This window comes from Neophocaena asiaeorientalis, unplaced genomic scaffold, assembly GCF_003031525.2.
Source record: "Neophocaena asiaeorientalis asiaeorientalis breed wild unplaced genomic scaffold, Neophocaena_asiaeorientalis_V1.1 scaffold150, whole genome shotgun sequence".
Classification (NCBI taxonomy): domain Eukaryota; kingdom Metazoa; phylum Chordata; class Mammalia; order Artiodactyla; family Phocoenidae; genus Neophocaena; species Neophocaena asiaeorientalis.
In genome coordinates this window covers 21,526,144-21,547,050 of record NW_020176571.1, presented here as the reverse complement: position 1 = coordinate 21,547,050, position 20,907 = coordinate 21,526,144, and the positions used below count along the sequence as shown (strand labels likewise).

General features: G+C 44.3%; 1 protein-coding gene across 1 annotated transcript in view; it reads right to left on the bottom strand.

Annotated features, from left to right (window-relative positions):
• The window catches only part of BMAL2 (basic helix-loop-helix ARNT like 2), an 85,499-nt gene extending 65,183 nt beyond the window's left edge, over positions 1 to 20,316 (bottom strand). Inside the window, exon 1 of the mRNA XM_024733217.1 lies at positions 20,255 to 20,316. Within this exon, the coding sequence (XP_024588985.1) occupies positions 20,255 to 20,285 (31 nt within the window). The 5' untranslated portion in view covers positions 20,286 to 20,316. The remainder of the gene's footprint in view (positions 1 to 20,254) is intronic.
• Between the last annotated feature and the right edge of the window lie 591 nt (positions 20,317 to 20,907).

Here is a 20,907-nt window from a genome sequence, read left to right as displayed (position 1 = left end):
TTCCACATATAAGTGATATCATATATTTGCCTTTCTCTTTCTGACTTACTTAACTCTGTATGATAATCTCTAGTTGCATCCACGTTGCTGCAAATGGCATTATTTTGTTCTTTTTTATGGCCGAGTAGTATTCCATTGCATATATGTACCACATCTTCTTTATCCATTCACCTGTCAATGGACATTTAGGTTGTTTTCATGTTTTGGCTATTGTGAACAGTGCTGCTATGAACAGAGGGGTGCATGTATCTTTTTGAATTATAGTTTTGTCTGGGTATATTCCCAGGAGTGGGATTGCTGTATCACATGGTAATTCTGTTTTTAGTTTTCTGAGGAACCTCCATACTGTTCTCCATAATGGTTGTACCAACTTACATTCCCACTGACAGTGTAGGAGGGTTCCCTTTTCTCCACACAGAGGGTCTGGAATTTTAACCTGACCTGTAGACCAGAGAGGTTGAAAGTGCTTTACTCTTGGTTGATACCCACGTTGCCCTTCTGCCTGGGAGTCTGTCTGGCCCCTTTCCATAAACATTTTTTTTCCAACGCTTACAGCTCTTCAGTAGAAACTTGTTACATGCATCATCATTTGTGAAGTTGGAGAGTCACAGCTTCAGCTATTTGACAGGCTTCCCATGGTGAAGGCTTTGATCTCTAACACTCAGAAAATCTCAGCAGCAAGCTGCTCTCCCCTCTCTCCTTTCCTGCGGTACCACCTCGCACAGGGCTCTGAGGAGCACGTTCCTTCTCAGGGGATGAGCACTCCCTACTTGGTTTGTTAATAGGCAATGTGAGGCAGAAATAAGAGGACATAATTTTAATTTTGTCTTAGCACCCATCTGGATGCTGTTTTGGAGTGAATGTGTCCCACAAAATTCATATAAAATCTAATCCCCGATGTGATTATGTTTGGAGGTGGGGCCTTTGGGAGGTAATTAGATCCTGAGAGTGGAGTCCTCAAGAATGGGATTAGTGCCTTATCAGAAGAGGCCAGAGAGCTGGCAGTCTTTCTGTCACATGAGGCTACACCAAGAAGCTGGCCAGCTGCACCATCAGAGCACTCTCTCCAGAACCCAACCACACTGAAACCCTGACCTCAGACTTCCAGCCTGCAGAACCATGAGAAATAAATTTCTGTTGTTGACAAAAAATAAAATAATGTTTATGGGTTTTATAAATATGGAAAATGTTTATGTAACATTTAGTTTAAAAAGCAGGATGAAAGACACAGAGACTACATAATATCAAGAAACTAAGATAATGTATTTTCGGGGGGAAAAAATTCTAGAAAGAAACACAGTGAAATGTTTCCAAGTGTTTTGTCTGAGTGGCCAATTAAAGCTTTTTTTCCTTTTTACTTTTCTGTATTGTTCTAAAATTTTACAAGTGTCGTGTCTTACTTCTGTAAGACATACCTACAGTTCAGAAAGAAAAAAGAATATATATGAGCGATTAGGGAATAGCAAGTAGCTCTGCATGGCTGCATACAGTGTGGAACATCAGGAAATCAAGCTGGAAACACAGACTGAGCTAGTTGGTGGAGGGCCCTGGATGTCCTACTGCGGAGTCTGAGCTTGATTTCCAGGTGGCAGGGAGCTAGTGAAGTTACCTAGCACTGCATTTCAGCCCCCTTTGTTTCTTGGCCAATCAGCACTAAGGCAGAGGGCACATTTGTTCTCTCTTCCAGGAACTAGTCTTCCCATCATAAGCTACAACTTTTATCCTAATGCATTCCACCTTTGTCCAACCTGAATGGCTCACTTCTTACCTGGGTCCCTATTTATTTCTGTAATGAAGATTGTACTCAGAGCTGTTCACTGAACCCTCTCCGGCTTGGCTGGGAAAATAAGGCTTTGCTGCCGAACATGAGCAGGGAAAGCCAAAGACCCTTCCGCATGGGGATCCGGGTCCCACCTAAGGATCAACCACCACTTATCTCAGATACAGTATCAAAGCATCACAGAAGGATCCACCTCTCCTGCGCAGGCTGGAGGAGGAAATTTTATACTCTTGGCCTTGACTTCAAACGTAGCAAGATGTCTAAAAGCTGGAGAACCAAAGCAGAGAAAATAGGTGGCTTTACTTGCCCAAGGCCAGTCACTAGCTGGGGAAGTATGCAGAAAGTCAAAAGAACAATGAATAAGTGACGCCTACAACATCCTACAATTGACCGCTGAACAACACAGGTTTGAACTGCACAGGTCCACTTATACAAGGATTTCTTTCACTAAATACGTACTAGGGTACTACACAGTTGGCAGTTGGTTGAATGTGTGGATGTGGAACCATGGATACAGAGAGCTGACTGTAAAGCTATACAAGGAGTTTTGACTGCATGGAGGGTAGGGCACCACAATCCCCGCCGTTGTTCAAGGGACAACTGTAGTAAAATAGTGCATCACAGAGTACAGGCTGGTAGGAAAGCAAGAGACACCAAAAAGGAGCTGGAAGAACAGGCAGGTGGCTGGAATGTTGTGTAAGTGGCAGAGTCATAAAAATACAAGACCATGGTCAGCAGGGAGAAGTTCAGACTTGGGGATTCAGAGGTAAAGCATCTGCAGCTGATTCAAGGGCCAAGTAAGAGGTGCCCAGGGGGCACTGCAGTGCAGTGACGATGGGGTATGCTGGGGAAGAGAAGAAAGACCAAAGTCATCCAGGATGACATCAGGGGATGGGCAGGAGAGGAAGATGTCTAAGAACACAAGGGGCGGCATCCTGGAGGTGGGTAGATGATTAAAATAAGGATAGAAGAGGGGTGAATAAACAGAAAACCCAAACGAAGGTACAGGCACACCTCGTTTTACTGCACTTTGCAGATATTGTGTTTTTTACAAATTGAAGGTTTGTGACAACCCTGCATAGTGCAAGTCTATTGACACCATTTTCCCAACAGCTCACTTCATGTCCCTGTATCACACTGTGGTAATTCTCGCCATATTTCAAACTTTTTCATTATTATTATATTTGCTACAGTGCTCTGTGATCAGTGATCTTTGATGTTGCTACTGCAAAAAGATTATGACTCACTGAAGGCTCAGACGATGCTTAGCATCTTTTTAGTAATAAAGTATTTCAAAATTAAGGTATGTACATTTTTTAGACATACCGCTATTGCACAGATTATAGTATAGACATAACTTTTATATGCACTGGGAAACCAAAAAATTCCTGTGACGCACTTTAATGCAGTATTAGCTTTATGGCAGTGGTCTGGAACCAAACCAGCAGTATCTCCAAGGCATGCCTGTCATTAAGTGACAGAGGGGAATAACGTCTGGAAGAGGCAGTGAAGCTCAAATAAACGCCAACCTCACTTCCTAGTTCTGAAATACAGGAGAGAGTGATTAGCTTCCACAACCCCACTATGGTCATTCCTTCAAATTTAGGTTGACCTCATTACAGATCACCTGAGAATTACTGAAGTGAGAAAAGAAACGTTTTTCCCCCTATCAAACTGACTTATCCTAATAACTTATTGTACCCACAAAGGAGTCTTGAAGAAGGGGAAGAGGTGAGAAGAGAGACACTCTCACAGTTTCATATACTTCTGGTGGGAATGAAAACTGGCATAACCTTTCTAAAATGCAATTTGGAAAACTGTATCAAGGGACACAAAGATACTTATATCCTTTGACCCAGAATTCTATTTCTTTGAGTTTATCCTAAAAATATTAAAGATGTACATAGAAATGAACTAAAATATTTCAACAGTGTAAACCTAAAAACAACCCAAAGGTACCAACAAACAAGGGAACAACTAAAAAACTAGGCTGCAACCATGGGATGGACCACTATGCAGCTTTTAAATACAATGTTTTCCAATTATTTATGAAAGAGTAAATGCTATATGAAACATTAAATTTTGTACATTTCTTTATTGCTTAAAAATACAGTATATTAATAGAAGATTTAAGGTACACTAAGGCCAACAGATCAGGAGACAAAAAGGCAGACTGCTACTCACGGTTCCCAGGAGGAGGGGGCATGCCAGGCCACATGGGGCCACAAGGGAAAGCACCAGGGCCAGTCAGGAGGCAGAGGGAGAGGGGCATCTGTGGGTAAGAGTCTCTACTGTGGTTTCTGTGGGAAGGAATGGGCAAGACAGGCTGAGCAGGTTTAGTTTGGGCTAGTTTGAATGATTTCAGCAGCCTGTGGGGCATCGGGGCTGTCCCTCATTGTCTGGTACCTGGCCCAGGGGCAATTAGGACAGGCAGACAGTAGCCCAGAGTGTGAGATCCCAATGAAGGAGGTGGCCGGGGCGTGGGCTCCGGATTGGCTGGTGTGGTATCTGACAAGCGCACTCACAGGGCAAGTTGTTTACTCTCAGTGGGCGGATCCTGGGAGGGGCAGTCCCTCCCGAATCAGCAGGGTCCCACATGTGAAAGCATCAGAATACAGAAAATGAAGAACATGGTGAATGCATTTATTTTCCTTAATTTAAAATTATTTGAAAATAAAAAATTTCAAATTTTCTACAACTAACACATACTATATTTTTAATTTAGAAAAAATAAATATTCCCCCCAAAGTTTTGTGTTATGCACAAGCCTTGGGCATTTTTTTGAAAGGATAAATTTATACCACTATTTGAAGAGTCATGTATGCGGCCCTTCTTATATTGTTTTTCTGTTTTTGTTTTTTACATCTTTATTGGAGTATAATTGCTTTACAATCGTGTGTTAGTTTCTGCTTTATAACAAAGTGAATCAGTTATACATATACATATGTTCCCATATCTCTTCCCTCTTGCGTCTCCCTCCCACCCTCCTATCCCACCCCTCTAGGTGGTCACAAAGCACCGAGCTGATCTCTCTGTGCTATGTGGCTGCTTCCCACTAGCTATCTATTTTACGTTTGGTAGTGTATATATGTCCATGCCACTCTCTCTTATATTGTTTTTTAAACTTTTTTAAACCCAAAGAGCAAATACAGACTGCTGACACCATGAACTTGTTGTTGCTGAAGATATGAGAACATACTGAGCCACTTTCATGGCACATCTTAATGTTTTCCTAAAGAGAAGCGACAGGGAGTTTCTAATCAAATGCACACGAGTCCAGACTGACCCTTGTCCTAAACTGTGTGTGAAAGAGAGGTCTGTTGGCGAAGTATTTAAGGAAGAGTCAAGAAGAAATTTTCCACAAGCGTTACCTGCCTATAGAGGATTCCTTTTGTTGAGGAGGCAGGGAGAGCAGGTAACTGTTCTGATTTCTGAAAGTGGCAGCCACGCTGGATAACCGATTGAAAGCACCCATCAGGTAGCATGTTTAATGCTTTGGAAAGAACTGTGACACCACAGAGTCCATAAAAGGCTGTTGTCTGTGGCAGGGAATAGCCACAGTCTGCCGAAAGCACTGCTTCTTCATGGGGAGTGACGAAGTAACCTGACAACCTGTACTGATTTCTGACGATTCTCCTGAGGGAAGAACCTCCTGACCGTATGGCCTTCATGGAGCCCAGCTCAAGTTCAGCCCCCATTGCAGTAACACTGCTTCCCACACGTGAGCAGCGAACCAGGCACAGCCAAGAGCACTTCTGTCCAAGCTTCCCCACCTCACTGTGTGGCTCCAGGTGAGTGGTTTACCCTCTCTGTGGAGTCCTCATCTGTAAAATAGAGGTTATGATACCGACTAGAGTTCCCTTGCAGAGCTTTGATAAGAAAAAAAATGAGATAAATGTTGAAGCCTCTTGGAATCTATGAAGTTTTGCTGGACAGATAGTAGGTAGGACATTAATTACTTACCTGAATTGGGTATAATGGGCTTATGGCCACGCAAAAGATCTAAATGGATGCCGATGTGCACCTCTCTCTACCCTGACACAAACGGTCAGATTGAATGATGATGTAACTGTTAAAGATGACTGAGGTCTGAGTCAAATTAAGGGGCAGCTACAGAGCTATATTAAACCAGAAGTATTGTATCAGATAATTCAGATCTCCACATGAAAATCCTCATATAATTAGTAAACAAGAAATTTCTCCCGCTGCTTCTGAAGAAGGTAATGTGAGACATTCATCAATAACCAAACACATAATTCAAAACTGTGATCGTTGCTGTGAAAAAAGCAGTACGCTACTCAATATGCAGACCACCAGCAGTACGATCATCGCACAAGAGCTTTGACTACTGCGTTTCGCTGCTCAAAATTCAACTGTGGCTCCCCACTGAATTTTTTTTTAATTGAAGTATAGTTGACTTCCCATGTTATGTTAGTTTCGGGTGTACAGCTCCCCGCTGAAGTTTTTTTTTTTTTTTTGCGGTCCGCGGGCCTCTTACTGCTGTGGTCTCTCCCGTTGCGGACCACAGGCTCCGGACGCGCAGGCCCAGCGGCCATGGCTCACGGGCCCAGCCGCTCCGCGGCATGTGGAATCCTCCCGGACCGGGGCACGAACCCGCGTCCCCTGCATCGGCAGGCGGACTCCCAACCACCGCGCCACCAGGGAAGCCCCCCGCTGAATTTAAGATGACATGAAATACAAAGTTTTTCAGCCTCCCTACGAGCCTCACCACAATGCCGCTCTCTTACTCGTGACCCAGGCAACAGGCACAAAGCACTAAGTGACAGTCCCCAGTCATGTCAGGTTCCCCCCTGGCTCTGCTTCTCTAGGCATGCTTATGCCTGGAATGCCCTGTTCCCAAATCAGGTTAACATAAACTTACTTGTCAAGACATGTTATCTCCAAAAGAAGCCCTCTCTGACCACTGCCCCCCAAACCTGACACCTAACTGGGGCCCCTCCTATGTAATCCAGTAGCACCTTGTAATTGATACCATCATTGAGCTGATCCCACTTCACTGTAGTTATCTGGTCACTAGTCATTCTCTCTCACCAGACACAGCTCCTTGAGGGCAGGGACCATGTTTGTATTCCCACCTTAAAACAATCCCTGACACACCACCCACACTCAGTAACTGAGGAAATGACGGATTATTCAATTAACTAGTATTAGGTCAATCCCTTACCTATTTGGAAAATATTAGATCTCTATTTCCCGCTATTTACCAAAATAAATTTGTGCTGGATGAATGAGTTAAATGTAGGAAAATAAAATCATAAAAGTGTAAAGAAAAAAATATGTGACTATTTACATAACCTTAAAGTGAGGACTTTCAAAGTATGAGGCCAAAGGTAAAAACCGCAAAAGAAATGATTACATTAAAAAGTTAAATTTTCTACATATCAAAAACCACCATAAAATTAAGACATGAAAAAACCAGGAAAAGGTTTCCCCAAGCCCTTCCCTCCACCCCAATCCCAGGCAAACAGTGACTTGCTTTTAGTTTTTTAACCATTTGTTTGCATTTTCTAGATTTTATATAAATAGAATCATATGACATACCCTTTTGAGTCTGGCCTCTTTCCCTCAAAATGATTTTGAGATTCATCCACGTTGTTGTGCGGTTTTATTGCCAATTTGTTTCCCCTTGGGTGGGTATCATATTTTGTGTATCCACGGAATTCATTTGTTGATGACCATTTGGCTTATTTCCAATTTGTGGCTATTGTAAATAAGGCTGCTTCAAATATTCATGTACCAGTCTCTGCTTAGACAAATGTTTTCCTTTATCTTGGGTAAATACTTAGACACAGAACATGGGTTGCAAGGTAGGTACATGGTTACATTTTGGGGAAACTGCCATACTGTGTCCCTAAGCGGTTATGCCGTTCCACATTTCCACTAGCAGTATCTCAGAGTTCCAGCTGCTCCATCCTCACCAACAACTGGCACTGTCAGCCCTTTTAACTTTATCCATTCTAATGAATGGGTTGTGCGATGGATTACATAGTAATCCATGTAATTTTAAGACGTTTTTATTATTTGAAAAGGTTACTTCTTGGAAAGCCAAAAAGTCTCTCTGTAATTTCTATCCAACATCCCTACGTCTGATAAGTCTAATAAGTTTTAATTCAGTTGCAAGTACTTGCATACTTACTATTGTGCAAGGCACTGCATTAGAAGCTAGAGAGGATGCAAGGATAAGTATGACATGGCATTCACCCTCAAAGAGTTCAGTCAGATAAGTATAGAAATAACCCAACTACAAGGTGGACTGGAAGGTATCTTTGGAGAACTCTGGGTCACAGCACTCCATGAAGGCTTCAGGAAGGAGGTGGCATCTCAGATAGTTTGTATATAGTATAGAACCCCTCAAACTTTGGTGGACAACCATAATATCCCACACTTTTGTCCTAAATTCTTCTCTCCCCTAAGCCAAACCATGTGATTCTTTCAAACATTACCCATAGGTTGCCTTGTTACTAGCCTGGTTGCTCTCTTCTGAACATACTTTGGCTAAAAATACTTTGATGTGTGGTGTGATCGGAACTCAACATCCAAGAATTGTCACCTCCACAGAGAGGAGAGTAGAACTCTGAATGATAATGTTCTGATTATACTTTCATTATGTATAAGACTGCACTAGCTTTTATTTTATACATTGGGCCTTCACTTTAAACTGTTGATTCGGGCTTCCCTGGTGGCGCAGTGGTTGAGAACCTGCCTGCCAATGCAGGGGACACGGGTTCGAGCCCTGGTCTGGGAAGATCCCACATGCCGCAGAGCAACTGGGCCCGTGAGCCACAACTACTGAGCCTGCGCATCTGGAGCCTGTGCTCCGCAACAAGAGAGGCTGCGATAGTGAGAGGCCCGCGCACCGCGATGAAGAGTGGCCCCCGCTCGCCACAACTAGAGAAAGCCCTCGGACAGAAACGAAGACCCAACGCATCCAAAAATAAATAAATAAAATTTAAACTGTTGATTCATTCATGTAATTTTAGAACTGTAACTGACATTAGAGATGGTCTAGTGTAGCTCCTTCTTCTTCCAAGAAAGAAACAGAGTTCCATAGTTGATTAAGTTCCTTGCCCTTTATCATATGGCCAGACATTGATGGAGGAGGGACTGCTATGTAAGTCTCCTGATTCCCAGGTAGGGATCTTCTGGGGTAAACCCAAATCTGTCTTTTCTATGGGCTGCTGTTAAGTCACATCTTTACCATTTCATACGTCTGCATTTTGTTTTACACTGAGGTGCTGGCCCTTTTTTTTGTTGTTAAGTTTAATCTTCTTTGGTATCACCCTATCAACATCTTTTTGGATTCAGAATCTGTCTACCAGATTGACTAAGCCTCCTTAAAATATGCCATCTGCAGAAGTGACCAGCATGACATTTACATTTTCAAACCAAATGTCCGGCTGGCATGTTGAACAGCAACAACAAAAAACCAAAGAGGGAAGAGCAGGGAATTATTCACTGTGACCAAATACAGCATAGACAAAGCGAGAGCTCAAGTCAGAGTCACAGAGGTAAGCAGAAGGCTGACACTAGGGAAGAGATATGAATGGTCAGAGTGGACTCAGACAATCAGCAGATAGGAGAAAGGATCCACTCTGGGGTGGGGAAAGCAGTCCGGGAGTATGACAGTGAACAATGCGAGGGTGTCAGAGAGCCTCAGGGATTAAGTGGTGTTCGCTGCATGGACTACGTTGGGCCTCCTGGCTTAAAATGGGCCAGAGGGCAATCTGGTTTCCTATATGACACATCCCTGCTACTAGTAAGGAGGGGCCAGGGATCTCCCAGGCTTGCTCTGTGCAAAGGCATTTATATTCCAGAGCATGTGTGACGTAACATGTGGATTTGCTTACATCGTTCCCATCTGACTAGGTACTAAAAATGGCTTTAAAATAAGCAGATGCCCTGGATCTCCTGCATGGCGTATGCTAAGGCCCTCCATATCTGGTCATGAGGGCGCAGTGCTCAGGGTGGAACACAAACCAATTGCATGGGTGTGAATGGGAGGAGTAGGATACAGGAGGATAGGAAATTTATGGCTTCTAAGCCTTAGAATGAGCTAAAAAGACAGTTCCCCAGTTTGCAGCACAACAGTACAACACAGCAGGTAGAAAGGGCGTGGGAGCAAAAGAGCTAGGCAAGTCCCCTATTGGCCTAGTCACCTGATGAGTGGAACCTGTCAGCTGTGGCCCTTGGACATCCTGCATATCGTGCCATCAGTACATACTCATCAAGCTCCTATGAAGCAGACACCGTGCTGTAGGGGCTGAGAATATGATGGTGACCAGAGACCGCTCCTTCATGGAACTGGAAATCGGATCGATCCTCCTGTAATAGCTGGGATTCTACCAGGTATTAACCAAAGGCTCGAGTGCTGCTGGTGGTGCGGTGAAATGGAAAAAAAGGACAAATTATTGGGAAAAGGCATCATTTACGCATTTCAATGAATAAAATCTGGAACGTGATCTTAAATGTTAAGGTTCACAGCCCGCTCGCTTGCTGTATGACATTCAATGCCAAAGATGTCATTCCTATAGACTTTTAACAGTTCCTAAGTTCGTTCATTTGTTAACGAGTTGTTTCTCATCTGATAGAGTGGGGAAGTGGAAGATTCTCTTGGTTAATTCTTTATTTACTATTTGATTCAACTACTGTTTGATTGACCTATATTCAAAAGTACTGCCTTTTAAGTATCTGTTTTGATCTGGAAAAAAACAAACAACTTTTGCTCAAAAAGATAAAAATTACTATAAAATATAAAACCCTAAAAATATACACCTGATTTTCTTAATTTGCAATAAAAGGTTAAGAGGAGGGAAAGGGAACAAAAGACATTATCCTGTCCAATTCACTCACCTTACAGTTGAGGAAACTGAGGCTCAGAGTGTGAAACAAGATGCCCAGCCGTGTGTTACACTACAGTTTCAATAAAAGAAACAGAGCTTAAATACAGTAGCCTCCTTTGGAGAAACAGTTCTCATGCATGTCCCACTCTCAATCACTACAGAAATTCAAAAACAAAAACAAAAGCACTCAATCCCACTGGGGAAGGCAGTCCTCCCTCCCTCGAGCTTTTAGCAAGCAAGCGGTGGGTAGCGCTTTCGGGGGAGGGAGTTACACTACTGCAGTAATATACTGAGGAAAGCTATAAACACAGTGGGTCTGGATTGCAGTAAGACTTTTTTTTCAAAGATGGAGAGTAGTGAGCTACTTTAATTCTCCAATATAGTCTCGAGAAAAAAAACGGATGAGAAGAGATTTTCGGCAGGAACATCAGTTAGGCAGCACTCCCTGCAGTAAACCAGACTGGTCAGGAGAGTGATAGGAAAGGGGATTAAGTCACTATGCTGGGCGAGATCACAGCTGCTGCTGCTGTCAGCATCCCCACTTCCACCACCACCACCAATTAAATAATCTTGTGCTGAATCTTTACATGCCAGGCACCGTGACCTTTACATACCTTACTTCGTACAATCCTCACAACAGCCCTATGGTGATGGTTTAGTGTATGAGGAAACAGCCTCAGAGGAATGAAGTAACTTGCTGCCACGGTCTTTTTGCCGTGTCAGCTTGGCTGGCTACAGTCCTCAATTCACTCAGTCAGATACGAATCTAAGTGCCGCTGTTGAAGGTATTTCGTAGATGTGATTAAACTCTATAATCAGTCGACATGAATAGGGGTGACTGTCCTAGATTAGGGTCAGGGTTAGAGTTGGGCTAGGGTTATCTAGGGTTATCCTAGATGATATGGGTGGGCCTGATTTAATCAGTTGAAAGGCCTTAAAAACAGAGCTGAGGCTTCCCTGAAGAAGAAACTCTGCCTATGGACAGCGGCTTCGGGTCTGTGCCTGAGAGCTCCAGCCTGCCTTTTCTGATGGCCCAGCCTACGAATTCCAGGCTTGTCTGGCTTGCTCCCACATTTGCATAAGCCAATTCCTTGTAATAAATCTCTTAATATACGTATCTCCTACTGGTTCAGCTCCTCTGGTTGAACCCTGACTGGTACACATGCCAAAGATCACACAATTATTAGGTGAAAGAGCTCACATTCTTCCAAAGCCAAAAGTAGGCCAGTATTCCACACCCCCTCCCAACAGAAGTTCAGTTTTAGACATCAGAACATCACAGAAATGGCACCTCATCCAGAGGTCTAGCAGGCTTCGAAGAAAAGGATAAAAGCTCTGGAGGCCAGTCTGCCTGGGTTCAAATCCTGGTTCTGCTACTCACTATGCAAACTTTACCTTGGGCAACGTACTTAAAATCTCTGTGTCTCAATTTCTTCCTCAGAAACATGGAACAATAGTAGTACCAACTTTACAGATTTGCTGAAGATTCGTGAATCACACCATGTCAAGCATTTAGACAACTAGCACAGAGTAAATCCTCAATAAAGGTTAAGAATTATTCACTCTTTAGAAGAGCCAAAAAGTGAGAATGATCCATGCTAAGCTTTTGAAATGGGGCAAAGGGGGAAGAGAAACACCCAGAATGACTCTAAGGAAATCGGAGTCACGGGAAACCACGCAGATATGATGCAGAATATAATCAGAGTGATATAAGCACCTAAGAATGCTTCCCTGACGACGACTGTTGCAGAAAAGGCCAATCTTTCAGAGGCATTATAACCGAACCCAGGATGGCGAAAGCAAGAAAAAGCAGCTCATTCAGAATTTGTTCCACACTGAGACAGAAAATTCCCGTAACCTGGTCCAGGCCTGACTGATCCTCATGCATAAGAATGCAGGGTTCAGCATTTTCAGTTATCAGCAGCTTTCTCCTAAAGTCACAGAAACCTCTTTAGATTCTGATGGGCTTCCCCACAGCACTGCGACACAGGAAAACACGACGCCTGCAGGTTATGAGGACATAGGAAACACGGTGTAGGCGATTATCATGATTAATATTAGTCAGGTATGACTTGATATGCAAAGAACCTACAAAAGATATCATGGCTCCTCACATCTGAAGTGTCAACAAAGTAAGACACCTTCAGTTAACTTCGGGAAAAAAACTTGTCAGCATGCACAAAAATATTTGCGTATCTCTTCACCCAATGGTGATTAGTCTAGAAAGAAGGAGGCCCTTTAAAAGGGGGTGGGGCGGGAAGCGCTGCCACTGCAACAGGAAAACGCTGAAGTCCTAAAACTGAAACACAGTATGAGTTTTGAAAGTAATAAAACCCGACATGACATTTATGACTTTAGTATTATCTACGGATAACATCCCATAGTTATAATGATGATCAGAATCTAAAGCTGCCTTCGGGCTCTTCCTAAACGAATAGCTAACAAAAAATTATTTTAAAACCTCTTGATAAAGAATTCGGCCTAGACGTCTTCTAAAATTTGAGGTGTGAATTCGAACGTCCTCCTAAGATCTGGCTGCTTGGTTTGCGACCACATGTCCCGGAGGTGGCAATGGTTACTGCTGCTGAAAGGAACTGACAAGCCAAAAGCTGTATGTGAACTCAAGTTGAAAAGTAAAGAAAAGAGAATTGTCCTAAAGAACACCAGCCCCGGGATGCCTGGAAAATTGAGTCTGGTCTCTCTTTTCTAGGTCAGTGCTGTTGCCTGGATGACTCATTCCAGAAGAGATGGCCTCCCTACAATGCAATACGGTTTGTCTCCCTGGTAGTGTAAGCACTGCCTCACTTTGGGTACCACGTAACTCAGAGAGGAAATCCAATACTCCAACCAGGGAGCTGGGAAGAAAGACAAATGTAGAGCTGGAGATTGCGTTCAACTTTTTCAGTAAAAACTATTCTCTAGATTTTGACAAAACAATTACTAATCTTCACTATCTTCTATGCCTTTAAACATATATTGATCTCTGCTGTGAAAAGTGTTCAATTTCAGCTCTGCTCATGGTATGCTGATCTCTCTTTTACAATCTGTATTTCTATAAAATACATATGGTTTTGGTACCGTCTAGGCTCAACAACCTCTTCTCCCTATATTCTCCTCTCCTAAGAAAAAAAGATGCAGAGGTATTTTGATATATATATAAGAGCTTCTGCTTTCAAGTAACTTCTAAGCCAGAGATCCTCTGCTCGGTGTCTGAATCAAAATAAGAACATCTTCTGATGTTATCACACACAGGTGTTTCCAGGAGTGCTCTTTTCACATTAGGAACATGTTCTGACTTGCCTGGCAATGGATTCCTTTTGGTTTATAAACCTTCACTGTTTGTTTTGGAAGTCAAGGTTGAGAGCCTGGTGCAGCCCTGTCCCGTGCAGCTGCATGGGAAGGGTCTGAGAGCAGGCCAGGAGCACATGTCCATAGGAGGGGCACGTCAGTGACGGGGACAGTGGAACAACATAGGTCATTACATTGAACAGATGATGCAAGTCCAGAAACCTGCTTCTCAACTGGCTGCAACGGGAATAAATGAAATAGCACTAGTGAGGCTTTTCAGAAGAAAGAATGTGAAATGGATTTAAAGATATAAGCAGCTACTTTTTTTCAGGGAAAAGAGGATGAGAGAAAGTAGTGTCCCAGGTGCAGTTGGAGTGAAGGCTAAAACCATACAACTAATCATCTGCCAAGAACCAGGACCTCTGATTTTTTTCTTTCTGATCAGAAATATGCCACAAGTAGCCTTTCAGGGTGATACAAAAGCTCTCTTGCTGGCCAGGGACCAAAAAGAAGATACATGGATCTTTCCTTTTGGAGAGAAGGCAAATCACCAGCCTGTAACTCAGGCTTTCTGTGTTAACTGTCCTGCCACATCATAGGCGTGGGAGTGGAAGCCCTCGATGACACTAACAAGACAACGACAGGTCAGTTCTTCCTTTTCCACTTTTCCTGGCCAGACCCAACGGATCTTAGCAACAGTTTTTCCAAGCACATCACTGACAATTTTCCATATCCATGCCTAGTCTCTGTCCTGGAGGACCCTCTTCTGGGCTGCCTCCACAAGAGTTGTCTAGTCACCAGTACTAAACTTGACCTCTTCTCTAAAAGCCTTCTCTGAGTCCCTCCCCCACAAACTAGATATAATTTTTCCCAACTTTGGGTGAGGAGGCTCACTCCTAGCAGTTGAACTATAGATTTTGCTAAGGTCTATCTTATACGACACATCAGCCTTTTCACCTCGCCTAATACATCTTATAAGCTCTTTAACCCTTTTGCTTGCTTTATCCATTTCTTTATCTCTGTTTGCCTAGAACAGTAGTAAGTACGTACTGAATGGATACTTTATGAATGAACCAGCCCTGCCTGTACCTCAAACCAATATTCACTTAAAATCGATAAAACTTGATTAGGTACTTAATAGGTACGAGGAGTTGAAGATTGTAAAGATGATCGAGAACCAACCCTGTTCTCCTAGGAATGTGCCACCCAAGGATGGAGCTAAGATGCGTACATACGCCGTGGCAAGCAGGCACAAATGTTCTCATAGGCACAGCAAAATCTACAGTGTGGAAATAGAAGTGGAGAATCATTTCCATCTAGGGATGGGGTAAGTTCTGGGAAGGGTTCATGAGGAGAAGAAGAAAAATCATTTGTTGAACATCAGATTTCACTACACAGTTTGGAATCATCTCATTTAATTCACCATAACTCTCCAAGGTAGGTAAAATTTTAACCCCCATTCTATAGATGAGGAAATTGGGGCTCAGAGAAGTTAAATAATTTGGCTGAGGTCACATAGCTAGTATATAAACTCGCACTCACATTCCCAATGGCCTGGCTCCAAAGCTTGTGCTGATTTTCCTACACCAGATCTTCTGCTCCACAGGCAGATGAAACACAGTGATTCCTGAGCTCGGCCCTCAAGACTCCTACAGGCCCATCTGGAGAGAGGGCAGGACAGTCCAGGAGGAGCGAACAGCCTAAGCAGAGGCCTGGACGTGGGACCGTTTAAACCGTATGGGGAAAGGCACATAACTGAGTCTAGTACGTGTAAGGGAGACACAGTGGAGATGTTTCGGAAGAGAAAGTTGATGGATGCTTCTCTACTTTCCCTGTAATAGGCTCAGCATATACAGTAAAGCATGCTTCTTACCTAAGTAAAAATATTAATAAAATATTGTAAGTAAAACATTTGGAATGTATTGGAAATTGCTGTTTTATAGCAATCATCTTGATCCTCAATTGTAAGCATCCTATCATGCAAACCATGCTGAGAGGAAGAATGAGTCTCTATGTCCTTTTCCTTCAGCCTCCTTTGTTTTTCTCTCTGTAAAGATACTATCTAGAGATTTAAATCATAAGATTAAAGACTAGAGAAACGAAATACTAATTTACTTAGATAAATGACAAATTTCTTATCATGCCAACCAACATTTAAGTATTTTCAAATGAGAATTTTAACATTATATAACTGGACTGATTTAAATATTTTAATTAGTTTTAAAATATTTTAAGGTTAAAAATTGCAGGCTGGGTAAACGAGATATTATAGCCTAAAGTGATATAACACTACGTGTCAGAGACCAGTGAATGTGACTTCACCCGAGTAAGAGAAGAAAACAGGGCGGGGAGCGTGTACAGCCAAGTGCTTCATAAATTAGCAGTAACTATCCAGAAACACTACACACTACTGCAGACAACATCTTTCACCTGGGGTCGCAGCTCCACTAAGAGCTTAAATTGTAGGTTCTTCTAAGTTCTCAGAGCCTCCCGCCGCCCGGAAGGAGAGAGGCATTGGGTGAAGCAGGGGGTACAGAAGGGCTGAGATTTGGGGGGAGCCACTCCATACAGCAGACTTGCAAAAACCAGAGCAAGAAATCACTGTCTCAAAGCAAAGGCAGATGGCTCAGGTACACTTGTCTCCTGCGGGGCACCTGGCTCACTGAGCCCCTGGTGATGCTGATGCTGACCCAGATCCCAGGCACCTGTACTCAGCTGTTGTGGTGGAAATCCGGAGGTCTTCAGCTCAATGGGGCAACTGAAATTAGGGCTATAGAATGAAATGTTATCACCTTGTTTATGATGTCCTGAACATTATGTAAAGGGAGAGGTTTCGAAAGGATGCTCTAATCAATGTTCACCGCACAGAAAAGGATCATGCTTTTTAGAACCAGGAAGTCTTTCCACAAGGAAAAAAGTACACTGAAATCACTGTATTTACGAATATTTTGGTTTTCCCATATATTTTATTTTAATTTTTTATTTTCTGCAGTACGCGGGCTTCTCACTGTTGTGGCCTCTCCCGTTGCGGAGCACAGGCTCTGGATGCACAGGCTCAGCGGCCATGGCTCACGGGCCCAGCCGCTCCGCGGCATGTGGGAATCTTCCCGGACCAGGGCACGAACCCGCGTCCCCTGCATCGGCAGGCGGACTCTCAACCACTGCACCACCAGGGAAGCCCTCCCATATATTTTAAACATTAAATTTCTTTTTATTTTTCCTGGAGTCAAACTTTGATGGGTGGCAGTCCCTACCCTCCCTTCCTTCTCTCCCCCATCTCTCCTCACCTCCATCCCTCCTCAGCCCTCCCCCTTTCCCCCAGTGCTCCTTTTCTTACTTCCCCACCCCCTCCTCCGCCTCGTTCTCCCTCATCTCCTCCCCCTCTGTCCTCCCCTTTACTCCCTTTCTACCGGGCTACTTCCCTCTCTCTCTCCTCCTCTCTCTTTACTCCACCCCTCCTCTCCTCACTCCTCCTCCCCCTTCTCTCTTTTCCTCTCTCTTTCCTTAACCTAAAACATGTGAAAAGTAATTTTAGTCCATCCTGGTTTATCCTGAGTAATGCACGTCAGGCTAAAACTTTGCCTAAGGATCTAGGCCAGGAAAAAGAGTTTATACAAAGTTGATTAAGACATGACTTTTGATGTCACGAATGACAAAAATGAACTTAAGCCACTATAACTGCAGAAGTGCACAAAAATGAACTTAAGCCACTATAACTACACCTCAAAAGAGCTGGGTCTGATAACATCACAGGTGAGAACATGGGACGGTAAAAGATAGGGGTGGAGGGAAGGGAAGGTGAGAAAGCTGCCCCTCAGATGCCTAGACCGAAGAGCAAGTCTGGCAGTCAGTCGTGGGAAATGTGCTGCTCCCCCAAGATTGGCTGCTTCCTAACTCCAAGGATTCTGGAATCAGTTACCAGGAGGACGCCCAGGCACTTGACAGCTTGCTTAATCTTGGTGTTTACCATAAGCCTATCAAAAACAAGTGAGCAGGCAATTATGTACCAGCTGATTTTGGATGGCCATCTTCAAAACCAGGCGCCCAGTTTTTTCAGCAGTGGAACCAAACCATGGGGAGGTTTCTCCATACACCAGTCTTAGATTTTTTTTTTTTTTTGGCCCCGCTGCACAGCATGCAGCATCTTAGTTCCCTGACCAGGGATGGAACCCGTGGCCCCTGCAGGGGAAAGGCAGAGCCCTAACCACCAGACCTCCAGGGAATTCCCAGATTTTTATTTTACCGTGAGGGCCTGAATGTCAAATTGCCTAGGAAAAAGGAATCTGCAAGGATTTTGTGCCAGGGAAAAAAACCACGGCCCTGGATTCTGACACTGAGAATTCTGTTTTGTTTCAGTTTTCTTCTCCAGGAATGGGAGAACTTGTAATAATATATTTTTTCTCCCTCTTTAGATAAAGAGGGTGTCTGGAAGTGAGCACACTGCTCATCAACCCTCCAGCCAGCCAGGAAAGAAAGGAGAGCAGCCCAGGCAGTAGTCACAGATTTTAACTTCAGGTTGTCAATTTCTGGCTACAGCCTCAGTGTTCTCACCTCATCTATGAAAGGGAGATAATATCTCCTACATCACAGGGCTGCTGTGAGGCCACAGAAGGTCTCCCTCATGAAATGCCTGGTACATAATAGGACCTCAATAAATGCTGGCCCTTCCGGCCCCCATGGAAACTTTGCTCCTCTTACCTAAGAAAGATTAGTGTTGATCACTCCCAAGTTAACATCTGCTATTCAGCTAAATATCAGTAAACTTTGTCCAAATACTTGTCATAAGACTTACCTGGTGAAAGCCCTGTTTTGAATTGGTAGGTATATTTTCACAGCTCTTTTTTTCAGAAAAGCCCAAATAGTCTTTCAATTTGGCCAATTTCAGCTTGTGTGCAACAACACTTTCTTAATAGGCTAAACGAGATTCATTACTTTCACAAAGCAAATTGAAGCTGTAAATTAATAACTATATTAAGCTAATATTTACGGCATACTTACTATTTCCCAAGAACTGAGCTAAGCACTTTATAGGTATTTAAATATATTCATATCTCATTTAATCGTCACAATCCTATAAGACAGATACTATAATTATCCCCATTTTACAGATGAAGAAACTAAGGCTAAATAGCAATAACTTAACCCACGTGACAGAGTAAAGGGCAGGGTTCAGTCACAGCCAGAGCAGAGAGGATGCCTGAGCTTAAAACGATGCATACTGCCTTCTCTTTTCAAACCAGTGCTTACTCACATCTTCATATCGTCCAGAAAGACTTCAAATATTCACATGACAGAATTTTAGAAATCTCCGCATGATCCAAATCCCCACAACTGTATTAGATTTTTCAAAAGCACCTCTTCTCGTGATGCTGTATTTCAGAGAAGAATCTAAACTCATCACAATATTCCAAAAGGAAAGTGGGAATTTAATAAACTGCTTCCCTGAACTTCTCTCTGCCAGTCTTTCCTTTAGCTATTTCTATGGGGTTTTTTTCCTGCCTCCTGTTCGTCTTAAGTAACAAATATTTTATGATCAGCCCACTGGCGGAAGAGACCGCCAGTGAATACCAGAGAGAGGAAAAAGACGTAGCAACGCTTCCAGCTCAAGTCACAAAAACTCCAAAGAAATATAAAACGAAACAAACCAATTCCACTGATGGCTTTCCTAAAGCTGTAGTGGCACAAGAGCCGCCTCTCGCTGACAGAGAGCTGTTGCGGTGCAATCTGTGGTTTTTGAGAGTAAGAAGTGCGGAGAGCCCTGCCTCCCCGCGCTCGTCTGCCGCTGGGCAGTTTTTGAAGAAGGGAACAGAAGTGAGTATTTCCAGTTCAGAGGGGATGGGCTCGCAGAGCCCGAGCTCCTTTAATGGCTGCTGGCAACTGGTTTATACACGGGAAAAACGAAATCTAAGAAGTCCGCACAGCAGTCCCTGCAGACGGCGAAGTGAACGCCCAGTGGTGGGCGGGGGCAGGCTGCTCGCCATCACAGGGTGGATGGTCCCTCGCCAGCTCACCTTCGTCGACACGTCCGGCCCGGGGCCAAGAGACTGGGCTGCTGGCAGTCCGAAAGCCGGCGGCGATCGCGGGCGTCACTCCCCGCCTCCCGCTCTCGGGGAGGATGCGCGGGGCGACGCACCGCACCTGTACCGCAAGGAACGACCTTGGCCCCAGAGCCCACAGCAGGTGACGCCGGGCCGGAGGACAGCCCCCGCGCAAAGTGCGCCCACCTGGCGTCGCCGTGCCGGCCGCTTGCCCCTAAGCCTGGCCCGAGCGCCCCTAGCGCATCGGGCTCGCTCCCGCAGCTGGAGCCACGCGCCCGCAGCCTCACCTCTCGCCGCCTCCTCCTCTTCCGTCGCCATCGCAGGAGCCACCCGGCCGACTCCGCAGCCCCCGGGCCTGAGGGTACGATTACAGAGAGGGGTCACCGAGGAAGCCCTTTGGGATACTGCAACAGTTGTTGTGAATCCAGAAGCAAGATCCTTTGCGGATCACTTGACAGCCCCTCATCATATGCCGAATACGCTGGTTCGCTCTACGCCCACGGGACCCTCGGGTTTTACTTGGTCACAGTTTGTCTAGTAGAGGTAGTGGAGAAAAGGAACGGCCGAGAAAACACCAGAGCTTTGCATCAACCAGGCTAAATTTATTAGTCTTCCTACCAGGACTCTTCATTACAGCGTAGAAACTAGCTGCTTTTTGTGTCCTGAGGGCTACCTTAGGACCGAACCTGGCGGGGGCATTTGGACGCGTGTTCCCGACGGAAATAGGCAAGACCCGGAGAAACTGTTGCGCTTAAGGTGGGCACGGGGACTTCATCCTGCTGGGTGAAAGGAGAAGCTGCTCTCAGTAACACACAGCGAGACACATCCCTAATCAAAACCATTCTTGAAACATCCCAGCCCTAGCCTTGACTTGGAACTCTACCCCAAATGCACCAACACCAACGTATGTTGTCAGCTCAGAAAGAAAAATTCCACACAG